Source organism: Apium graveolens, chromosome 1, assembly GCF_009905375.1.
Source record: "Apium graveolens cultivar Ventura chromosome 1, ASM990537v1, whole genome shotgun sequence".
Lineage (NCBI taxonomy): Eukaryota > Viridiplantae > Streptophyta > Magnoliopsida > Apiales > Apiaceae > Apium > Apium graveolens.
The window spans coordinates 100,196,183-100,221,953 of NC_133647.1; the positions used below are offsets into that span (position 1 = coordinate 100,196,183).

The following is a 25,771-nucleotide window of genomic DNA, read 5'->3' on the forward strand; positions in this document are numbered from 1 at the left end:
TTCCTTTTTGTATCGTGACTTTCTGCATGGCTTAATATCTTTTTTATAAAAACTTTGTTAAGGCACTTCGATTTTTCACTTGGCCTTTTTACGTTCCCATGGATTTTGTGACTATAGGGTGCGCCTTATTTCTTGAATTTGCAAATAACACCTATTTGTAATCCCTTTGCGATATTTTACTCAAGTATTAGTCCACGGGCGCGCCTTAAGCTAGGAAGCTTAGCTTATTTTGATGGCCATGAACACTTATTCCTTTCAGCCTCGTATACTGTATTTAATCTTAATTATGAATTAAAAATTACTAGACAGGGCGCGCCTCAATATAGGGCGCGCCTCGGATGTTTTTCAAATAAGAAAATAAGGGGGCACAGCCACACCCTACTGATAATACTTTCGTAGATGTTCTGCATTCCATGCTCGAGGAATAAGTTTACCATCCAGGTCTTCTAGGCGATAGGTTCCCTTCCAGAGTATAGCTTTGACCTTGTACGGTCCTTCCCAATTAGCCCCAAGCACCCCGTGTTGAGCTATCTTAGTATTAGGCATAACCTTTCGCAACACAAGATCCCCAACCTTGAATGGTACAGATTTAACCCTTTTATTGAAATACCTTGCGACCCTCTGCTGGTATGCAGCAAGCTTTAATTGAGAGTTCGTTCTGGCTTCATCTAGCAAATCCAAGTGAAGCCTCTGGTTAACTTCTGCATCTTCCTCAACAAAGACATCTCTCCGGAGGGATCCAGCTCCTACCTCCACGGGAACCATGGCCTCATATCCATAAGTTAGTAGAAATGGGGTTTCCCTTGTAGTCGTTCTAGGAGTCATATTGTAAGACCAGAGGATCATGGGCATTTCTTCTGGCCAGTCTCCCTTCTTTTCTTCCAACTTAGCCTTCAAGGTATGCTTTATGATTTTGTTTATGGCTTCTGTCTGACCATTACTCTGCGGATGATAAACTGCAGCGAAGTCTTTTTTAATCTTTAGGTCTTCACAGAGCTTCCTTAACTCCTTACTATCAAATTGTTTCCTATTGTCTGAAATGAGCTTGTAAGGAATACCAAACCTGCATACTATGGAGTTGAACACAAAATCCCTTATCTTTTTTGCCGTGATCGTGGCTAATGGCATGGCCTCTGCCCATTTGGTGAAGTAGTCCACAGCCACCACAGCGTATTTCACACCCCCCTTTGCTTTGAGTAACTCTCCAATGAGATCAATCCCCCACATGGCAAAAGGATAGGGACTTGTTAATGAGATAATGGTTGTTGTCGGGATGTTGGAATAGTTGGCAAACCGTTGGCAGCGATCACAGGCCCGGACAAAATTGAAAGCATCTTCCCTCATAGTCGGCCAGTAGTACCCTTGTCTGAGCACTTTAAATGCTAAGGAACCACCCCCCGAGTGATTGCCACAAATCCCTTCATGCACCTCTCTGAGAATATAATTTCCTTTTTCCCTGTCCACACAACGTAACAGTGGCTGGTTAAATCCTCTCTTGTATAGAACCCCGTCATACTCGACACACTTTACAGCTTGGTACCGAAGACGTCGAGCCTGTAGTTTATCCTCCGGTACAGCCCCTGATTGAATATAGTTATGGATGGGGGTCATCCAGCTTTCTTTTGGGATTTCTTGCATTTGACACACCTCCACCTCTGGGATACTTGGAACTTCCTGGATTCCCAAGGGGATTTGTCTAAGTTGGACGCTGTCCATCTGTGACCCCATCTTGGCCAAAGCGTCCGCATTACTATTCTCTTCTCGTGGCACGCTTTCCAGTCTGGCACTTGAAAATTTTCCCAGTAGGCGTCTTGCACATCTCATATACAGCTCTGTCCGCGGTCCTCGGGCTTGGAATCCTCCGTTGACTTGATTGACAACTAATTCGGAATCACTTCGAACTATCAAATTCACGGCCCCTACCTCCAGAGCTAACTTCAGACCATTAATCAAGGCTTCATACTCAGCATCATTGTTGGTAGCATAAAATTTGAGATGAATAGCACTCATCAAGCGGTGCCCCTCCGGAGTGATCAGGATTATCCCGGCACCAGACCCGCTGTTGTTTACGGCCCCGTCCACATGTAATGTCCACCACGGGTGGGGGAGTTCCTGCTTCTTTTCGTCCTGATGACTTTCTTGCGAGGTTGGTTCTGCCGGTACTATGGCCTTATCATCAATTTCTTCATCAAACTCAAGTATAAAATCGGCCAGCGCTTGTCCTTTGATTGCCGTGCGTGGACAATATTCCAAATCGAATTGCCCTAGCTCTATGGCCCATTTTAACATTCTTCCCGACGATTCGGGTTTATGTAGAATTTGCCGGAGCGGATAAGCGGTGCGAACTTCTATTCGGTGAGCCTGAAAATACGGTCTTAGCTTTCGTGCCACAAGAATAAGAGCGTACACTAATTTTTCCATGTTGGTATATCTGGTTTCTGCATCCAACAACCTTTTGCTTACATAGTATACAGGCCACTGGTAGCTTGCTTCTTCCTTTACCAAGACGGCACTGACGGAATATTCTGACACCGCCAAATATAGAATTAATGTTTCTCCGTCTTCTAGCTTGGTCAACATCGGTGGATTTCCCAGTTGTTCTTTGATTTTCAGAAAAGCTTCTTCACAATTAGGGGTCCACAGAAAATCCTTACCTCTCCCTTTGATTGCCTTGAAGAATTCTTTGCACCTATCCACCGACTTCGACACAAATCAATTCAGAGCCGCAATCCTTCCTGTTAGACTCTGTACCTGTTTGACACTGGTGGGGGATTTCATGTCTAGCAGAGCTTTTATTTTTGCCGGGTTGGCCTCAATCCCCCGGTTATTGACCATGAATCCCAAGAATTTTCCCGATTCTACGCCTAACACGCATTTCTGCGGGTTTAGTTTCATCCTATATTTTCTCAGGATATGGAACATTTCAGTTAAGTCGGCGACGTGGTCTTCTGCCCTTTTCAATTTCACGAGCATGTCATCCACATACACTTCCATAGTCTTCCCAATCTGCTTCTTGAACATTTTGTTTACCAACCTTTGGTAAGTGGCACCGGCGTTGATCAGACCAAATGGCATTCCAATATAGCAGTAGAGCCCTCTATCAGTGATGAAAGAGGTGTGCTCCTGGTCAGGCTCATACATAAGGATCTGGTTATACCCGGAATATGCGTCCGTGAAGCTGAGCAGGGCATGCCCCGCCGTGGCGTCGACCAACTGATCAATTCTTGGTAGGGGAAAACTATCTTTTGGGCATGCTTTATTTAGGTCGGTGAAGTCCACGCACGTTCTCCATTTGCCGTTGGGCTTTTTTACCAATACCCGATTTGCTAGCCATTCTGGGTAAAAAGATTCTCGAATTAGTCCGACGTCTAGGAGCCTTTCTACTTCCTCTGCTAGGGCTATAGCTCTTTCTCCACTTACGGCCCTTCGTTTTTGTCGAACCCCTTTATGCTTGGGGTCGATATTCAATCGATGGCACATTATTTCTGGATCAATCCCCACCATATCAGAATGGCTCCATGCAAATACATCAAGGTTTTCTAACAGAAATATTGACAGACCTTCCTTTAACCTTGGTGTCAATTGGGACCCTATTCTCAGAACCTTACTCGGGTCTTTTTCATCAACGGGGATCTCGATCGTATCTTCTGCTGGCCCCATCTTTTCCGTCGGCATTGGTATCCGGGGATCCAAGTCAAGGGGATTATAGTTATCCTGATCTTGTAGAGAGGGTGCATTCCCTTCAGGAGGTGTGCCTTGCGTAGTAGAGTTATCAATTTTTTCAGTATATTTTGCGGGCGGGGGTGCGAGGCTTTGCAAGACACCGAATCTTCCTTCTAAACGTTCCCCATGGAAATCTGCTTGGACTATGGTATACATCGCCTCCTCTTCTTCTTCCAACATCTCAATTCTGATTATGTCTTCTAGGTACAACATTATCGAGGGCAACTCAGAGGGATGTTCTTCTTCTTGCTCAACATAATAGTGGACTCGGATTTCCTCGGTTGGTTGCTCAATGCTTTTCTCTCGATCCACGTCTGGAGTATCATCGGCGTGGGAGTCTTTTCTGAACCCTTTCATTGCTTGCATGTAGCACTCCCGTGAATCATATTGGGAACCCCTGATACTTCCCACTCCATTTGGCATTGGAAATTTGATTGTTAGGTGATGGATTGAAGTGATGACTCTCATCTCCCGTATAAAAGGTCGTCCCAATAACACGTTGTGGGATGATTCCTGATTCAGAACTTTAAATTCGAGCATCTTTGTTACTGATAGTGGGCTTTCCCCTAGTGTGCATGGGAGCCGAATTGACCCCATGACTCTAACTCCTGCACTTGAAAAACCATAGACCCACGAGTCTTCCCCCGACATATCCTGATCAGGCAGTCCCATCTTCTTGAAGGTACTGTAATAGAGGATGTTTGCGGAGCTTCCATTGTCCACGAAGGCTCTATGGACATTCTTTGTACCGATTTGGATGGAAATAACCAACGCATCATTGTGTGGGTGATGTACCCATCGGGCATCTGTTTCTCTGAAAGTGATATCCATGGACTCCCCTTTAAATACTTTGGGTGGCTGGGTTTCCACCCTATGAATATCTGTGAGAGGCCTAAACCGGGCTTCCCTAGCGTATTTTGCCAAGGCTCGGTTGCTGCATTCCATTCCGGGATCTCCCCCGTAGATTGTTCGGATACTGCCATCTCTGATAAATTTATTTTCCTCCGGGGTATCATTGTTTGTCCCGCGTGGGGCTCGTCTTTCCTCTTCCCTTGTCCTGTCATCCTTGTGCTTCCTTACTTCCTTGACTACCCATTCTCCGAGGTATCCTTCCTTGATAAGCGCTTCGATTTCGTCTTTTAAATGTCGGCACTCGTGCGTGTTATGTCCAGATGATTCATGGTATTCACAATATTTTTTCTTGTCTTTGCTTTGCCATGATGATAAAGCTTCAGGTTTCCTAAATAGCCCTTTATTTCTGTTTACCTCATAGATATGGTCGATAGATGCGACCAAAGGTGTGTACCGGCTTGTCTTGTAGTCATAGTTTGAGGGAGGGCTCCATCCCCTCCTTGTGCTTGTTGTATTTATCCGGTCTGGGCTTCGACTATTCCTTCGGTATCTCGGGCTTGGTGACCTATCCCTCTTCCTTCCTTTGTTTCTTTGACTCGACTGTGAAGTTGGTTGTACATCTGCCAAAGATTGTTCTATAGCTTTAAAGGATTCTGCCAAAGCGAAGACATCTGCGAGAGTGGCCGGATCTTTCCCTTGCAAGTGCTTCCAAAAATCTGAACCAACCCTTAATCCTGCGATCTGGAAACTTTTTAGGGCTTCGTCTGAGGCCCCCCTCACACTAGTAGACTCGGCGTTGAACCTTTTGAAGTACGATGTTAAACTTTCATTTTCTCTTTGCCTAACATTGGCAAGAGTTGTGACAGAGGGAGCGTATCTCACCGCGGCTTGGAACTTAGTTAAGAACAAATTCTTCATCTGATTCCACGAGGTGATCACTCCTGGCCCGAGCTTTTGAAACCACTGCTGGGCACTTTCTCTAAAGGTTGCCGCCAAGAGATGACATCGATCCAAGTCCGGGACTTGGTACACATCCATCTTTATATTAAAACGACCTAGAAATTCCACCGGATCTGAGTTTCCGTGGAAGCGGAGATCGCTGGTAGTGTTACGATACCCGGCCGGCAATTGCGCATCCCTTACTGCTGCCGAGAATGGGGACGGGATTTCAGCTGTAGCCGCCACCCTGCCTTCGAGATGGTTAAGTAGCCTTTTCAGATCTCCTACATTGAAAGTTCCCACACCGGGAATGGTCTGCATTTGAGTCTGTGAACCTTGGGGTTGCAATGGAGGTATTTCCACTTGATTCCCCCCAGGAGGGGCTTGTTGCTGGTTTGTATTCTGGGCGTCTTCAGGTATTACAATTATTTCAGGATTTCGTCCCTGATTTCCCCCTTGATTCTCTTCTCCACCTTGGCCGCGGCCTCGAACCGTACCGCGGTCATAGTTTTCTATATTCCTGGGGTCATCATGTTCCACATAATCATAGCCATCTGCTTGGTTATTCCAGCGGGAATCGAGGTGTCTGCGGTAATTGTCACGACGGTATCCGTCTAAATATCTGCCTCGGCCTCCACCTCTTCCCCTCCATTGAGGCCTTCTCCATCGATCGTTTCTATACCCACATCCATGATCGCGGTGCTGCTCCCGATTTTCCTGGGGATTCGGGGGCACACGCGTTGGATCACGGTGCCGCTCCCGATTATCCTGGGAATTCAGGGGCACACGCGTTGGATCGCGGTGCCGCTCCCAATTATCCTGGGAATTCAGGGGCACACGCGTTGGATCGCGGTGCCGCTCCCGATTTTCCTGGGAATTCAGGGACACACGCTTTGTATCATGGGGCGTCACATCTCCGTGATCAGTTTCTCTCTGCCATTCAAGTAACACCATTCTCAAATTGTCATCGCCCAAGCAAATCCCCAAGCGATCTTTCAGAGATGCGAAGCCTCGTGGCTGATTCTTCGGTATTGATTCTGTCTTCCGGCGTTCCTCGAGACTACGTCCAGAACGTTGTGGATGGGTGGCTCCCCGGTTATCTGTTCGCAGAATTTCCCGTCCATCAGCATCTTCTTCCACTAGCTCAACGATCGGGGACGTGTCATTAGAATAGTCCAGGCGTCGCGGGGTTATCGGCACGCGCCCTCTTTCAGTGTGGCCATGGCCGGCCGAGACATCCCTGTCTGTAATGGGTGCTTTTCCAGGCGCCTGAGCCGCTCGGCTGTGGCGAAGACCTCTCCTGCCCTTGCGTCGTTCCACGGTGCTTAATCTTGAATCGAAACCATTCAAAGCATCGCCCATGCGATACAGTTGTTCCAACAAGTCAGCGTTGCTGATGAGCACAGGCGACTGTCCTCCAACATCCGGTGTGGGACGGTCAGTCATTGGCGGAACGTAGGGTTCATATTCATAGCCATGATCGGAATCTTCTTCAGAACTTCCATCGTAAAAACCTCCATCATGATATTGAGACATCCTTCCTCCCAGATGTAGATCTTGTTAGGCCCCTCCTTCTAGCGCCAATTTGTTGACGAAGGAATTTGGGAACAAGAAAACTTGAGGTTAGTAGCCGGAAACAAGATCTATGATGGCGGTTCTTTATCGGAAACGTGAGCAGTAGTCGATGGATCCGATGAACAGTATTCGTCGGAAAAGATGAACAGTATGTTGTGGTGGTGATTATTGGGGGCTGAGATTGCTTAGGGTTAGTGGTGGCTCCTTTGCGCTCTCGCTTCTGACCCCTTACAATGTGCCTACGTACCCCTATTTATAGGGGATCAAGCCCACGTAGTTCTTGGGGAACAAGAAACCTAATGGGCTTAGATTTCTTATCCGAGGCCCAATAGGAAACCTACTGGAAACCGTCTTCTACTAGCTTTAGGAATGTCCGTCGATGAGGCCCAACCACAAAGGCCCAAGGCTCGTCCGCGGCTTCGAGACTTCACGGATAAGGCATCTCCCTGGCCAAGGATAACCCTCCGCTACCAGCTGTTTCTCTAGTCCGTGGACACAGGTATAGCCATGGTTCACCCCAAATGTTAGATGCATCCTTGTCCCCCGATAAGGAGCCCCTACCAGATTGCAGGACAAGTGATCCCAAGCTTTTGGGTGCAAAGTGCAGGATACTCCGAAGTCTCCCAACGAGGACACCCGTTGACTACAGAGACAGAGCTCCCAAAGCACACACCAGATTTCACCCCACATCCCCAATGAGGACACCCATTGACTACAGGAGGAGGCCTTCAGTCCAGGCATACCCCTGGAGGTCTCTGACCACGGACACCGCCTTTCCTGTAGATATGCTACAGGAAGGAGTTCCTCAATAGAGTACCTGCATCAAGTAGGTTAGTAATAATAATCTCCATCTTCCTTGAGCCTTCTAGAGAATCCACCTAATCAGCACATAAAAGCCATACCTATGTCCAAGTAGAAATTCAAGGCGCGCCCTAACATCTCTGTATGTTGGCGCCGCCCTGTATCACCAGCTTTTGGTTTCTCATACCATTTTACATCATAAGGCGCGCCCTAAACTATTCATCTTTGGGGCTGACTTTAATTCTGCCCAAGCCACAGTATGGACATGTCGAAGTAATCATGTCCAAATGATCCACCCAAGGAGCCTTCCTTACCTAGGGCGCGCCCTAAGGCTCACTATAGGACAGACTCTAATTAAGCCACTCATCTATCTTTTTTCAACGATTGGACGCACCTCGTCATGTTCAAAGGCGCGCCTTTAAGGCAAAACGGTCACGGGCCATTCAACTGTTTAACCAATGCAGCGCGTTCTTAGGGCGTGCCATCTGTTTATGGAAAGTTAATCTTATCTTTTCCTAGTTTTTAGGCGTTTCTCCTTCAATTTTACCTATTTTATCAATCTTAATCTGAATATTGTTTATACCAACATTTGGGCATAACATCTATCACATAAGCCAAATAGGCCTCGTTACCTTTCCTTAACAATCTTTTTGCCTGAAGCATGGTCAGAAATTTCTGGTTCTGTCGTTGACCTTTAAACACTACTTCTTTTTCATTCTGCACTCTTATCTTTACTTTCTTTCATTCACAATCTATTTGCACCCCGTTACTGGATAACCAATCCATTCCTAAGATTACATCAAATTCTCCTAATGCGAATGGGATTAGGTCGACCTCGAAGATCTTCCCTTCTAATTTCAACTTGCATTTAGGGTGTACTTGATCTACAGGGATTATTTCTCTATTTGCTATTTCCACTCGCAATGTCCCACGTAAGGGTATGGCATTAAGTTTTAACTTTTTAGCAAAATCTTGAGATATAAAAGACTTGGTTGCTCCAGAATCAAATAGGACATTTGCATGTTCGGAATTTAACAAAAGGGTACCTGCTATCACGTCAGTGTTTTGGATAGCATCCTGAACAGTCATGTTGAAGGTCCTAGCAGCTGGGGGTCGGTTGGATGCAGCTTTCCTCATCCCTGAGGCTGGGGGCTTCAACATTGGGCAATCCTTCTTCATGTGTCCTACCTTTCCATATTGGAAAAATGTTATATTAGACCGGGTGTAGCTGTTGGCAAGGTGTCCGATTTGGTCACACCGGTAACATCTCGGAGGGGCTCTTGTCTGGGTACACACTCCAAGGTGTCTTTTCTTACAGGTTTGACACTCTGGGATTGAAGCACGTGGTTGGCTATGAAATGTTGCCCTAGATTGTACGCCGCCTTGGCCAACGCTCTCACTCGGGGCCTTTCTGAATCCGGGGCCTCGTGCAGGTTGGGACACCGCTCCCCTGACGAACCTACTTGGAAGGCTCCTGTTCCCGGTTCCTATCCCTTGACTTCCTATCTTCCTTTTCCTATTTTCCTTTTTTTTCACAATCTGATCACTGCCAGCTTCAACAATCGAGGCTTTCTGTACTAAGGTGGCATAGTCTGTCAGCTCTAACACTGCTACTCGGTTCTATATCCACTATTTCAGACCAAGCTGAAACCTTCGCGCTTTCTTTTCTTCGGTATTCACAAACTCAGGCACAAATCTAGACAACTCAATAAATTTGTGTGACGCCCTCCAAACCCGGGGTCTGGATTCGGGGGTCACTCGCCAATAAACCAAAGAAAAATAATCACAGCGGAATAATATAATAAATATGACCCCTTGCATGCAACTGTATCGAAATTATAGTATGGAACAGGCACTATTACAAACCAACTGATATTACAAACCATAGTCTAATTAGTTTTACAACTTATTCAAATTTTATTACAAACCTCTAGACTAATTAAGCGCTCCAAACTGTCTATCTGGAAACACACCTGTTGGGAACCACGGACTTAGGGTGTTACTACGTTTTACGATAAAGATTTCGAAAAGAGGATTACCTTGTTAATGGTTGATTCCACGCTCTTCTATTGTATTCCCAAATTCCCTTGAGCGAAGTGTGGCCTCCGTCTTCTCAAGTTATCCTCTCTTCTTGCTCCTTGGTGGCTACAATATGTTTTCACACAATCCCAAGCAAGAAGAGAATAAGAATATATATAGGCTACAATAGGGACCATGGATAATTAGGTTGGGCCTTCTAATTACATCTTGAGCCTAGCCTAATGTAATTAAATATTAATTCAATCCACTAAAGAATTAATATTTGCACTACCTTTCCTAATACCGTAATTTAATTAATTCGGTTCCAATATTATTTGCTTATTAAATTCCCCATGTTTAAAATATCATATGTCCATTAATTAAATAAATTACTGATAATTTATTTAATTAATATCTTTTATCCTTGATCATCCACTCAACCTTTATTTAATTATGCCAGAATAAATTCCACATGCAGGGTTTCACATAATTAAATCTTTTTGAGCTTTCAAGGGGACATCATTAACCCGAATATTATCAGGACATGGATTCCTTCAATAAATAATATCCACCATGTATATAATTCCATCACCCAAAATATAATGATATAATTCAAAAGAATTATTTCATATATAAATCAAAGCATGTAAATAATATACACGTGTCAATTACTATTTCCGGATTAAGAACCTAAGCATTAATAATAACATAGAATCTTAGTTCTCCTTCTTAATCAGTATTAAGGGAACAATTCTAAATTTGATCCTGTTCAATATACACAAAGTATACTAGTATTATTTATTAGTCAATATAAACTAATCTAAATAATACTACAGCCATACCAGTGGATTGTCCAACACCACCTGTGCTGTGAACCTTATTATATTATATAACCGTATTTAACAATCTAATATTCTGTATCCCATTTGATACTAGATTGTTCACAATATATAATATTAGACAACATGTAAATATTCAAATGATTCTCAAATAAACTGGCCAGAAATAAATGTACATACTTCAAATAAATATTTTCAGTATACACTAACAATCTCCCACTTATACTCAAAATATTCTATGTGTACATCAGTGTTTATTTAATCCACTATTACATAAAAATCTGTGTGTCCATCCATCTGACTCTTATCGCTTCCACATGCTTGTCAAAAACCTTGGTTGGCAAGCTCTTTGTGAAAGGATCTGCTCGGTTGTCTTCTGATGATATGTGAGCCACAACTATATCCCCTCGCTTTACGATTCCTCGTATGAGATGATACTTACGTTCAATATGTTTAGCTGCTTTGTGGTCTCGCGGTTCCTTTGAATTTGCCACAGCACCAGTGTTATCACAATACACCGTCAAGCTCCTAGGCAAATTAGGTACCACATCTAAGTCCAAAAGGAAGTTCCTGAACCATACAGCCTTCTTGGCAGCCTCAGAGGCCGCCACGTACTCGGCCTCCATGGTGGAGTCTGCAATGCATTTCTGCTTTACACTCCTCCATATAACGGGTCCACCTCCCAAAGTAAAAACATATCCCGAGGTTGATTTCCTCTTATCCCTATCTGATTGGAAATATGAATCAGTATATCCCAAAGGAAATAGATCTGAGGCCTTATAAATTAACATATACTCCTTAGTCCTTCTCAGGTACTTGAGTATAGTTTTTACTGCACTACAATGTTCCTGACCTGGGTTCGACTGATATCTACTAACCATGCCTACAACAAAACTGATGTCAGGCCTCGTACATAACATAGCATACATTAAGCTTCCACATGCTGAAGCATAAGGAACTGCTTTCATGATCTCTATATCCTTAGGTGTCGAAGGACACTGCTTCTTAGATAGAGCAACTCCATGCTTAAAAGGTAAAAAACCTTTCTTGGAGTTTTGCATGTTAAAACGAGCTAATACTTCATCAATGTAGGGCTCTTGAGATAAAGCCAACATCCTTTTCTTGCGATCCCTTATAACTTTGATGCCAAGGATGTATACCGCTTCACCTAAGTCCTTCATGTCAAATTGTTTGAACAACCATGCATTTACTGATGACAACATCTCAACATTGTTTCCAATGAGTAAAATATCATCTACATATAGTATTAGAAAAACCACTGCATTACCTTCACTTCTCTTATACACGCATGATTCGCTTGGACTTTGATTAAATCCATATGACTGGACTGCCTGATCAAAACGAATATTCCAGTCTCTAGAAGCTTGTTTAAGTCCATAAATAGACCTCTTAAGCTTACATACCAGATGCTCTTGGCCTTCCTTAATGAATCCTTTTGGTTGCTGCATATAGATGGTTTCTTCAAGACTTCCATTAAGAAAAGCTGTCTTGACATCCATTTGCCAAATCTCATAATCGAGATGAGCTGCTATAGATAAAAGAATACGGATTGACTTAAGCATGACTACCGGTGAAAAGGTTTCCTCATAATTGATACCTTCTTTCTGAGTATACCCTTTCACAACAAGTCTTGCTTTCCAGGCTTTCACCTTTTTATCTAATCCCCTCTTTTTCTTGTAGATCCACTTACATCCAATAGGTTTTATACCTTTGGGTGGTTCCACGAGCTCCCAGACCTGATTAAAATACATTGATTCTATCTCAGATTCCATCGCCTTTTGCCAAAGATCTGCATCTTTGTCTTGTACTGCCTCTTCGTATGTACGGGGATCATCATCATGTTCACCAGGGACCAAGTCTGAAGACTCTCCCAAAAACATGAATCTATCAGGCTATTGAACAACCCTCCCACTACGATGAGGCACTGGTGCGGTATTAGTGACAGGTTGTACATTATGTTGTGGTTGTTCTACTTGTACTACAGCTTCATGGGTATTATTTGTCCCTCCCACTAGTTCCTCTAAAATGACACTACTCATGGGTTTGTGATTCATTATATAGTCCTCCTCCAAGAATCTTGCATTGGTGCTAACAATGACATCCCGATTCTTCGGACTATAAAATAAATATCCTTTCGTTCCAATGGGGTAGCCTACAAACAACCTTACTTCTGTACGAGATTCTAACTTAGTCGCGTTCTTGTTCAGCACATGTGCTGGACAACCCCATATTCGAATATGTCTTAGACTTGGTTTATCCCCGGTCCACAATTCTAAGGGGGTTTTAGGAACCGACTTAGAAGGTACTAAGTTCAGAAGATAAGCTGCTGTCTTTAAGGCATGTCCCCAAAACGACGGGTAAATCCGAAAAACTCATCATCGATCTAACACTGTCTAAAAGAGTCTGGTTCCTTCTCTCTGCTACACCGTTCTGCTGGGGTGTGCTTGGTGCAGTTATCTTGGATTCTATCCCATTTTCTGATAAATATTCCCTAAATTCTCCAAGCAAGTATTCGCCACCATGATCTGATCGTAGTGACTTGATACTTTTATTAAGTCGCTTCTCCGTTTTAGCTTTGTACTCTTTGAACTTATCAAAGCACTCAGACTTACGGCGCAACAAATAAACGTACCCATATCTAGAATAATCATCAATGAAAGTGACGAAATATTCATAACCACCTCTTGCTTGGATATTCATGGGTCCACATAAATCAGAGTGAACCAATTCTAATACTTGTTTGGCTCTATTCCCCTTTGCCTTGAAAGGCCTATAGTCATTTTACCTTCCAAGCAGGATTCACAAACTGGAAATGGCTCCACTGCCAATGAGCTTAAAGGCCCTCTACTACCAGTCTTTGAATCCTCCTCAAGTTAATATGACCTAATCTCAAGTGCCAAAGATATGTTTGGTTCAAACTAGAAGGTTCCTTTCTTTTAGTAGAGTTAGAAGATGTATTGTTCAATTCCCTAAATTGCAGTTGTAGTGCAGGTTGACTAGGATTAATTATATACAAATTGTCTTGCAATGTACCAGAACATATAATTCGTTTATTCATCATAATAGAAACATTACGATCTAAACAAACATTATAACCATCCAAAACAAATTTAGAAACCGAAATTAAATTCCTTCTAAAAGAAGGTACATAAAGACAATTGTTCAAAACCAAAATCCTATCAGAACCAAAAGATAAATGAATAACTCCTACTGCAACTACTGCTACTTTCGTAGCATCTCCCATGAACATGTATATCTCACCATCTCTAAGCATTCTGGATAGTTGGAACCCCTGCATAGAATTACAAACATGATCAGTGGCTCCTGTATCTACACACCAAGTGCTCGTAGATATAGCCGCTATAAATGTTTCTGTAACTAGAGAAAGAGACATACCAGTATTGTTTGTCTTCTTAGGAAGAGGACAATCATGTTTCCAGTGACCTGACTGTTTGCATCTGAAGCACTTTCCCTTAGGCTTTTTCACACCACCCTGAACTCTCACTGCCTTCACAGCTTTCTGTGTCTGAGCTTTTTTCTTCTTCTTAATACCTTTCGGCTTAGAGGAAGAACCTTTCTCAGCCACATTCACTTGAACACTCTGCCGAAATAATCCTTCAGCTGCCTGAAGTTCTGTCAGCAGTTCCGTGAGACTATACTACCTCTTGTTCATGTTGTAATTCAAGCGGAACTGCTCAAAACTCTTGGACAAGCTCATAAGGATAATGTCAATCTGGGTTTCCCCGTCAAGTTCAGCACCAAGGATCTCTATCTCATTCAGATGAGACATCATCTTGAGAACATGATCCCTTACAGGTGTGCCTTCATCCATCTGAATGTTCATTAAAGCCTTCATGGCTACTTGCCTAGCAGCCCTATTCTGATCTCCAAAAAGTTCCTTGAGATTAAAGAGCATATCCGAAGCAGTGGCCATAGACTGATGCTGATGCTGCAAAACACCCGACATTGCTGCCAGAATGTAACATCGCGACATTTCATCAGCCTTAATCCACCGTTTATAATACTCTTTCTCATCTTCAGGAGCATCAACAGCAGGCTGTTCAGGCTTGGGTTCATAAGTGCAAAACTTGTACTCCTCAGCAGTCAACACAATGTCCAAATTTTGTTTCCATTCAATATAGTTAGGTCCGGTAAGTTTGTTATCCTTAAGTATGGTGAATAGTGGATTAAAGCCCATTTTATCCTGAGAATCATGCATAAAAACAACACATAAATAAGGGTGCATTAATTATTAAGATCTATTGATTCCTCTAACAATTATTAAAATTTAATGCACTAACATCTAAACACCATAAGCTTCTGGTACGCCACGATGTGTGACATGTATACCACCTAATTTTGTTTAAATATTACTTCGGTCCTATTACTAAACAATATGCCACGTTGGGGTGGACTATATTATTTTTCATAGCTAAGTGTATACCATCATCAAATCTTAAATTATTTGAAATCTATGGAACTTGGTACGCCACGATGGGTGGCGTGTATACCTTCCAATATTCGTAATTTTGCCTTGAATAGAATACTTCAATTCAATATTCATCAATGGTTTGATTTCCAGGTAGTGGAGGAGTCACATCGGTCTCGCTTAAAACCCACAACCTTACAAGTTCGATGAACTCGTTTTTGACAAAATCGCCCCAAATCAGAAATAAAGAAAATCCGTATTTATTCCTTTCAAAATTTATTAATTTAAGAAGTTTGTTCTAGTAATTTCTATAACATTCTAGACACCATAAATTATATGCCACGATGAGTGATGTATATATAATTTATATTCGTCTTTATGTTAAATTACCTGCAACCAATAATGGAGACCATGGGATTTAATTTCATATTAATTCCCTCTCCCACTTAGAATTTTTTATATTAAAATTGAGGAATTTTATAATTAAATGGGGCCCTATGTTGTTATAATTATGTCTAATCATGCATTCAAAATACACACATAATTTTAGCAACATATAACATTTAATTAAAGCAATAAATAAAATTTATGTCCATGTCGTCCTATTTAAGTTAAACATGCAATTTTAAAAGAATTACACACATAATTAACGACACACATAATCAATAAATTAAAGCAATAATTAAAATTTAATGAAAAAAATTAAAATAAATTTTCCACTATTATGGCCCTTAAAAAAAATCCAGCTCTCAAAAAAAAATCTGCCCCAAGCGCGCCCCGACGCCCCCAGCAACCCCAGCAGCCCCAGCAGTCCCAGCAGCCCCAGCAGCCGCAGCGGCCCCAGCAGCCCCAGCTGCCGCAGCGGCCGCAGCGCACGCGCGCCCGGTAGAAGGGGAGTCCCCCTTCCCTTGTTTCTGCTGTTTTTCACCGCGCCGCCGCCTGTTGCTTTTCTGTGAGTTTTGTTTTGATTTTGTTCGATCCAAACATCAACACAGCCCCTTGTAATCGCACAGCGGAACAAAAACTACCGGAATTGATTTCCGATCACACATAACTATTACAAAATACCCGGAACAATTACAAAAAAATAGATCTAATACAAAACTAATTTTGTAAAATCTATTCTAACACGATCAACCCTCGTGTAAATTACAACCACGATTAAACCATGTGGAAACCAAAACAAAAATTAACCACGATTAAATCACGTGGGATCCAAACACATAATTAAAATATACATGGCCATAATAGTGGATTAACAACCTGCATCAAAACCAATACAAGCAAAATACTATATACACGCATATATAATTACGACATGGACATTATATCATAAAACGTAGAACCCATTACCAGGCTCTTGATACCAATTGTTGGGAACCACGGACTTAGGGTGTTACTACGTTTTACGATAAAGATTTCAAAAAGAGGATTACCTTGTTAATGGTTGATTCCACGCTCTTCTATTGTATTCCCAAATTCCCTTGAGCGAAGTGTGGCCTCCGTCTTCTCAAGTTATCCTCTCTTCTTGCTCCTTGGTGGCTACAATATGTTTTCACACAATCCTAAGCAAGAAGAGAATAAGAATATATATAGGCCACAATAGGGACCATGGATAATTAGGTTGGGCCTTCTAATTACATCTTGAGCCTAGCCCAATGTAATTAAATATTAATTCAATCCACTAAAGAATTAATATTTTCACTACCTTTCCTAATACCGTAATTTAATTAATTCGGTTCCAATATTATTTGCTTATTAAATTCCCCATGTTTAAAATATCATATGTCCATTAATTAAATAAATTACTGATAATTTATTTAATTAATATCTTTTATCCTTGATCATCCACTCAACCTTTATTTAATTATGCCAGAATAAATTCCACATGCAGGGTTTCACATAATTAAATCTTTTTGAGCTTTCAAGGGGACATCATTAACCCGAATATTATCAGGACATGGATTCCTTCAATAAATAATATCCACCATGTATATAATTCCATCACCCAAAATATAATGATATAATTCAAAAGAATTATTTCATATATAAATCAAAGCATGTAAATAATATACACGTGTCAATTACTATTTCCGGATTAAGAACCTAAGCATTAATAATAACATAGAATCTTAGTTCTCCTTCTTAATCAGTATTAAGGGAACAATTCTAAATTTGATCCTGTTCAATATACACAAAGTATACTAGTATTATTTATTAGTCAATATAAACTAATCTAAATAATACTACAGCCATACCAGTGGATTGTCCAACACCACCTGTGTTGTGAACCTTATTATATTATATAACCGTATTTAACAATCTAATATTCTGTATCCCATTTGATACTAGATTGTTCACAATATATAATATTAGACAACATGTAAACATTCAAATGATTCTCAAATAAACTGGCCAGAAATAAATGTACATACTTCAAATAAATATTTTCAATATACACTAACAACACCAACTATCTACAAGCACACAACTTCTAGTCCGACCTGGAACTCAAGCTTGCCCTGGCCTAGCTGGAAGAATCAAGATATGAAACAAGTATGAGCGAAAGAAATGCTCAGCAAGCAGTAAATAGCTTATGATTTGGAATAACAACAGTATATCTAATAAACAAAACTAAACTACAATAACTGAACAGTATCAAAACTGATATAAATTTGTTAACAAACAACATTTGCAATATATTATGTTTTGGGATTGGAATCCTCGAACGACGGTTTATTGCCGCCGGGGATCAGCCGCGGAGCAACACCGATATGCCAAAGCATATCCAACTAAACAAAAGGTACCCAAGGCACATATTGGCCTAGCAAGGTGTTATATCCTGTATAACACATAGCTCACACTGGACCGCCGCCACGGCCTCTTACGCAACCATCCATCCCATAAAAACAATTTTCCGTCAAAGGAGTCGAATCAAATCACATCCTTAACCACATAACTCCCCATTTCTCATGGTCCGGAGTTTTCTCAACACCCAATGGCGAAATAACCAGAACAATTAGTTATTCGCTAATTTCAATTCAAAGCTTTGCTGTATAGAGTAATTTATAGCGAAACATAAAATGTTTAACTATTCTGAACTTAGAATAGCATAGATATTGAAAGAATAAAGTCCAGAGTCAATATCAATTGAATGATAAATAAAGATATAGGTACTTGCATAATATAATTCGAAATGAACATCACTTGAATGATAAGTGAAGTTGGGGTTACTTGCCTGGTATGCTTGACAACTTCTTACTATAACTCTGCTTATAACTGCTGGCTACTATCTCCGTCTAACACTTGACTGCACTCCTTGCTACTCGATTCAGAAAGAAGTTCAGGCGGCGGCGGAATAGGGCGGCAGCGGGGGAGAGACTTGCGAGAGGGGAGAAAGAAGATTGAGAGAGGAGAGAACAAGAAATCAGATAGAGAGAAGTGAGAGCACCGAAGCAGAGAGATTCCTGCGAGAAAATGAGAGACAATGCCCCCTGTGCGCGAGTTTGTGTTATTACCCTTCTGTGTTTCTTTTTTTTTTCTTTCAGTTAAACCAGCAGACAAGCAACATGTGTCAATAATATTGATAATACTCCGCCACGTATCAAACTGGATAAACATAAGCCCCTGCATTACGATTCTGTCCCGGATTATCAATTTAGCGTATAAGCGCGCGGTTAAAATAAATCAAAAATTTACCCAATTAATTTTTAAAATATCATAAATAATTCAAAGGTATTAAAAATAAATTAATCATAATTTTTAAAGTATTTTTGAAACGCAACTTGTACCCGCATTTATCAATTAACGAACCGAGTTGCACATAAAATAATCTCAGAAAATTACAAAAATAGTCTTAAAATGTTACAAATATCCCGAAATAATTAAAAACATAAATTTCGTAATTTTAAAACAATTTTTGAAACGCAATTTAAACTCGCTTTTTAACAATCAACGAAAAAAGGCGCGTGTGAAATTAATCCTGAAAATTCCCAAAATAATTTTAAAATTCTCAGAATATTTCAAACTTAAATAAATATGAGTTTCATAATTTTTAAAGAATTTTGGAATTAAATACGAATTTTACAAATGAATGAAATCATAAAAATCATTTAAAATTAAATAATCACTGAAATATTGATTTCTAAATTTTATAAACTTCTAAAAATAATAAATAAAATTATGAAGTAATAAAAATGATTTTAGAGATAATCAAATATTTATGAAAGTAATTCTTTAACAAAATCACTTTTAATTATAAAAACAAAATAACACAACTAATTACACAAATGATACTCGAACACCAATAATCTCACCTAATTAATAAATATATTAACAAAAGTAATATCCAACTGACAGAATCCATACACATAGTTTATTTTGTAATTACTGGGAAAATAATTAATAAATCCATATAGCATTATAAAATCATACACCGGTCCAAAAATTACCAGAAAATCCCGAAAATACGTAAAATGCATTCAAACGCGCATAAAATCAAATAGAACAGATATCTTAATAAAGACAATGATAAATACGCGTCCCGATTGTAGATGGATTCATATAATTGCAGTTTAAGCATATTTTAATCAATCGAAAAAAATTCTCTGGCCCACACAGAAACACACATAACAGTTATAACATCTCATATCATGGCATTAATCACTTTAAATTTATAAAACATATAATATTTATTTATTTAACATATAATATTCGCATAATTTTCCCAGTTATTACATCCTTCCCCCCTTAACAGGATTATGTCCTCAGAATCAACCTAGGAAAACAAATGAGGATACTTGGATCGCATTTCGCTTTCCAACTCCCAAGTCAACTCTTCAACCTTGGGATTCCTCCACAAGACTTGCACTAAAGATACAGACTTATTCCTAAGTACTCTTTCTTTCTTATCTAAAATCTGCACTGGTTGCTCTACAAAAGACAAATCTGGCTGGATCTCGATTGGCTCGTATTCTATCACATGGTTCGAATCAGGAAAATAACGCTTCAACATTGACACATGGAACACGTTGTGAATATGCTGCATGTGAGGTGGTAACGCTAATTCGTAAGCAACTTTTCTCACATGCTTTAAAATCTCAAAAGGACAAACATAACGCGGACTCAGCTTTCCTTTCTTTCCAAATCTTGATAAACCTTTCCAAGGTGAAACCTTCAGTAGCACTGCTTCACCAGCTTCAAATTCCATATCCTTTCTGGCAGGATCAGTATATTTGCGTTGACGATCTTGAGCTGCTGTTAATCTTTTCCGAATGAGTTCTATTTTCTCTTTTGTCTGCTGGATCAATTCTGGACCCAAAATCTTTCTTTCACCAACTTCTTCCCAACATATTGGAGATCTGCATCTTCTCCCGTACAAAGTTTCGTAAGGCGGCATTCCAATACTGGCATGATAGCTGTTGTTGTAGGAGAATTCAACCAATAGCAAATGTTCGTCCCAACTCCCTTCAAAATCTAGTGCACATACCCTCAGCATATCTTCAATAGTCTAAATCATCCTTTCACTTTGACCGTCTGTTTGCGGATGATATGCGGTACTCATGTTCAGCTTCGTTCCGAGACAATCTTGAAAACTTCTCCAAAATCTTGAGTTAAATCGAGGATCTCTGTCTGAAACTATAAAAACTGAAACTCCATATCGTGTCACAATTTCTTTAAGATATAACCGTACCAATTTATCCATTGAGAATCTTTCGTTGATAGGATGAAAATGCGCTGACTTCGTCAATCTGTCGATATAACCCAAATAGCATCATGATTCGCCCTGGTCCTTGGTAATCCAACTACGAAATCCATCGCGATATGCTCCCACTTCCATTCTGGAATATCCAATGGTTGTATCAGTCCACTAGGCTTTTGATGTTCCGCTTTGACTCGCTGGCAAGTGTAACACTTACTTACCCATTCTGCAATTTCTTTCTTCATGCTTGGCCACCAAAAATTTTCTCTTAAGTCTCTGTACATCTTCGTACTTCCGGGATGAATTGAATATCTGGAGTTGTGAGCGTCTCGAAGAATTTCATCTTTCAGCTCGGCTACGTTAGGTATCCATATTCTAGAAAAAAATCTTAATATCCCTTTATCATCCTTTTGACTCCCTATCTCTTCTCCTGTCAAACTGTCTCGTTCATGGCTCATTACTTCTTCCTGACATCTTCTTATTTTCTCTAGTAGTTCTGGTTGAAAAGACATTGCACATAACACCTCTGTAGACATACTTGGGATACTGACCTCTATTTCCAGCCTCTCAAATTCCTTGATCAACTCCTCTGATGAAACTATCATATTTAACCTTTATTTTCTGTTCAGAGCGTCGGCCACCACATTTGTTTTTCCTGGATGATAGTTAATAGTACAGTCGTAGTCCTTAATTAGTTCTAGCCATCTTCTCTGCCTCATGTTTAACTCCTTCTGGGTGAAGATATATTTCAAACTCTTGTGGTCCGTGTAGATCTCGCACTTTTCTCCATAAAGATAATGCCTCCAAATCTTCAATGCAAACACTATAGCTGCCAATTCAAGATCATGTGTCGGATACTTTTCTTCATGTGGTTTCAACTGTCTTGAAGCATAAGCTATCACCTTGTCATGCTGCATCAAAATACATCCCAATCCTTTGTATGACGCATCACTATAAATCACAAAATTTCCTTGATCATCTGGCAAGACTAGCAGTGGAGAAGATACTAATATATTCTTTAATTCCTGGAAACTTTCTTCACACTTCTCATCCCATTCAAATTTCTGGTTTATCCTGGTGAGCTTTGTCAATGGCGTAACTATCTTTGCAAAATCTTGCACAAATCTTCTGTAGTAACCTGCCAATCCCATGAAACTTCTTACTTTCGTTGGTGTTTTTGGCCTCTCCCAGTTAATTATGGCTTCAATCTTTGCTGGATCCACTTCCACTCCTTTATTGCTAATCACATGCCCAAGAAATCGTACTTCTTTTAACCAAAATTCACACTTGGAAAACTTTGCGTATAATTTCTCATGTCACAGTATCTCCAGAACTATTCTCAAATGCTCTATGTGCTCCTCTTCTATTTTAGAATAGATCAAGATGTCATCTATGAACACGATCATGAATTTATCCAAATACTTCTTAAATAATCGATTCATCAGATCCATGAAAGCTGCTGGTGCGTTGTTTAATCCAAATGCCATCACTAGAAACTCATAATGCCCATATCTGGTTCCGAACGCGGTCTTTGGAATATCTTCAGGCTTAATCTTCAATTGATGATATCCGGATCATAAATCTATCTTGGAAAACATACAGCGCCTCTTAATTGGTCAAACAAATCATTGATCCTCGGCAATGGGTATTTGTTCTTAATGGTTAGCTTATTCAGTTCTCGATAGTCAATACACAGTCGCATACTCCCATCCTTCTTCTTGACAAACAGTACTGGTGCGCCCCATGGGGATACACTGGGTCTTATAACTCCTTTCTCTAAAAGATCTTACAGCTGAGTTGCCAATTCCTTCATCTCCACTGGTTCCATTCGGTACGGAGCTTTAGAAACTGGTTATGTTCCGGGTGTTAGATCAATTGCAAATTCAATTTCTCTGTCGGGAGGTAATCCTGGTAGATCGTCTGGAAAGACATCTGAAAATTCGTTGACAACTGGAATCACTTCTAGTGCTGGAACTTCTTTATTGGTGTCTACCACATGAGCCAAATATGCTTCGCAATTCTGACGTAATAACCTCTTCACTTGAGCGATCGTTAAGAACTTCTTCTCTTGCCTATTTCCTCAAAATATTACCTTCTTCTTACTATCCAAGGTCTGAAGTCTTACTTTCCTATTCTTACAATCAATCTGAGCGTTATTTTCTGACAACCAATCCATTCCTAAAATAAGATCAAATTCTCCCAACTTAAAAGGTATCAAGTTGGCATAGAAATGATGTCCTCCTATCTCAATAGCTGGTCCTTTGCTGATGGTCCTTCAATTCTTGGCACATTAGCTGCTGGTTCAGTTGTCTGGCAGTCCCTGGCAATATGCCCCATCTTTCCACATTTAAAGCATACTGTCCCTGATTTCTGAGCCGTAGTCTGACTTCGACACTCATTAGCATAGTGTCCCTTCTGATTGAACTTATAACACAACACATTAGCCTTACAAATCCCAAAATGCCTTCTACCATAAAATTTGCACTCTGACGCAGGTGGACGATTGGGTCTCTGCTGATTTGAATTCTGAAAACGGTTCCCATTTCCTGGCTATGGTTTCTTAAATTCCACACTCTTATTGTCCTGAAACTCTGGCCTTTTATTGAAACGGCCCTGAAAGTTACCTTGTTGTTAGCCTCCTCCTGAGGTTTCTATTTTCCTTTTCATCCCATCCATCCCTTTCTGATACATATCACTCTTACTTTCAATCACCATCGCTTTCTGCACTACTGCCATATATGAAGTCAATTCAAACATGGCCACCCTATTCTGAATCCAAAATCTCAATCCCTGTTCAAACCTTCTTGCTTCCTTTTCATCTGTGTCAACCTGGTCTGGCACGAACCGCGCTAACTCAGTGAACTTAGCTTCGTACTCAGCTACAGTAAGATCTCTCTGGGTCAAGTTCAAGAATTGGATCTCCATTTGATTCTTCATATACCTCGGGAAATACTTTTCCAGGAACAACTCTGTGAATCTTTCCCAAGTTATAAACTCACCTCCTTCCAATGCTCGCGTGGATTCCCACCAATAGTTCGCCTCACCCTTTAGGAAGTAGCTTGCAAACTTGGTCTTCTGTTCAGCTCCTGCTCCGACTAATTCAAAAGCCTTTTCCATTTCCTTGAGCCATGCATTGGCTTCCATAGGATCAGCACTTCCCTTGAACTCAGGTGGCTTTACAGCTTGAAACTGCTTAAAAGTCACTGCAGGTGGTGCTGCTGCTTGCTGCTGTTGCTGTTGTTGTTGCTGCTGCATAAGATGTAACATCTGCTGCTGCATCAGTCCCAACATCTGGATAATCGCTGGATCTGTACGGCTCTCGGTACTACCCTCTCCTGAATTATTCCTTCTCTTTGGTGTCATTATTCTGGTAAGAAACAAGTAACATATATAATAATCTGTCAAGCATTGTGTCAAATATGTAGCAATTCCTTAGCATATTAAAGTTCGCAAACATTATCTCTTCTCAAAATATCTTAAACTTGCTACCATATTAACACAAGCGACATGATTATCACATAATCCTGCTTATTATCTCGAGAATAATAACATAAAGAAAATTTACTCTGAATTATCCAAACCTTTTAAATCCTTGCTTAAAATCTTAACTAAACCAACAAAATAGCAGGGCAATGACACAAGGCCTAAAGCTAAACACAAAATAGGGAACTTAAATAACTTAATTATAACCTAACCCAATAACCTAAATATAATCCTATAAAAGCTAAACTACACACGCCTATCTTATGCGATCTTCCTATGACTCATCTATGACAATCCTAAGCCTGTTTCAGTGACCATAACCTGTAGCTCTGATACCAACCTGTGATGCCCTCCAAACCCGGGGTCTGGATTTGGGGGTCACTCGCCAATAAACCAAAGTAAAATAATCACAGCGGAATAATATAATAAATATGACCCCTTGCATGCAACTGGATCGATCACAAGTTATAGTATGGAACAGGCACTATTACAAACCAACTGATATTGCAAACCATAGTCTAATTAGTTTTACAACTTATTCAAATTTTATTACAAACCTCAAGACTAATTAAGCACTCCAAACTGTCTATCTGGAAACACACCAACTATCTACAAGCACACAATTTCTAGTCCGACCTGGAACTCAAGCTTGCCCTGGCCTAGCTGGAAGAATCAAGATATGAAACAAGTATGAGCGAAAGAAATGCTCAGCAAACAGTAAATAGCTTATGATTTGGAATAACAACAGTATATCTGATAAACAAAACTAAACTACAATAACTGAACAGTATCAAAACTGATATAAATTTGTTAATAAACAACATTTGCAATATTTTATGTTTTGGGATTGGAATCCTCGAACGACGGTGTGTTGCCGCCGGTGATCAGCCGCGGAGCAACATCGGTATGCTGAAGCATATCCAACTAAACAAAAGGTACCCAAGGCACATATTGGCCTAGCAAGGTGTTATATCCTGTATAACACATAGCTCACACTGGACCGCCGCCACGGCCTCTTACGCAACCATCCATCCCATAAAAACAATTTTCCGTCAAAGGAGTCGAATCAAATGACATCCTTAACCACATAACTCCCCATTTCTTATGGTCCGGAGTTTTCTCAACACCCAATGGTGAAATAACCAGAACAATTAGTTATTCACTAATTTCAATTCAAAGCTTTGCTGTATAGAGTAATTTATAGCGAAACATAAAACGTTTAACTATTCTGAACTTAGAATAGCATAGATATTGAAAGAATAAAGTACAGAGTCAATATCAATTGAATGATAAACAAAGATATAGGTACTTGCATAATATAATTCGAAATGAACATCACTTGAACGATAAGTGAAGTTGGGGTTACTTGCCTGGTATGCTTGACAACTT

The 25,771-nt window shown here is 40.5% G+C and overlaps 1 protein-coding gene across 1 annotated transcript; it reads right to left on the minus strand.

Moving 5' to 3' along the window:
• Positions 1-378: 378 nt before the first annotated feature.
• LOC141692161 (uncharacterized) lies at positions 379-7,050 on the minus strand. Its single transcript, XM_074496918.1, has 3 exons — positions 6,403-7,050; positions 3,035-6,231; positions 379-2,689 (listed from the first exon to the last, which is right to left on the minus strand). Exons 1-3 carry the CDS (start codon positions 7,048-7,050, stop codon positions 379-381), a joined length of 6,156 nt encoding a protein of 2,051 aa, XP_074353019.1.
• Positions 7,051-25,771: the final 18,721 nt, after the last annotated feature.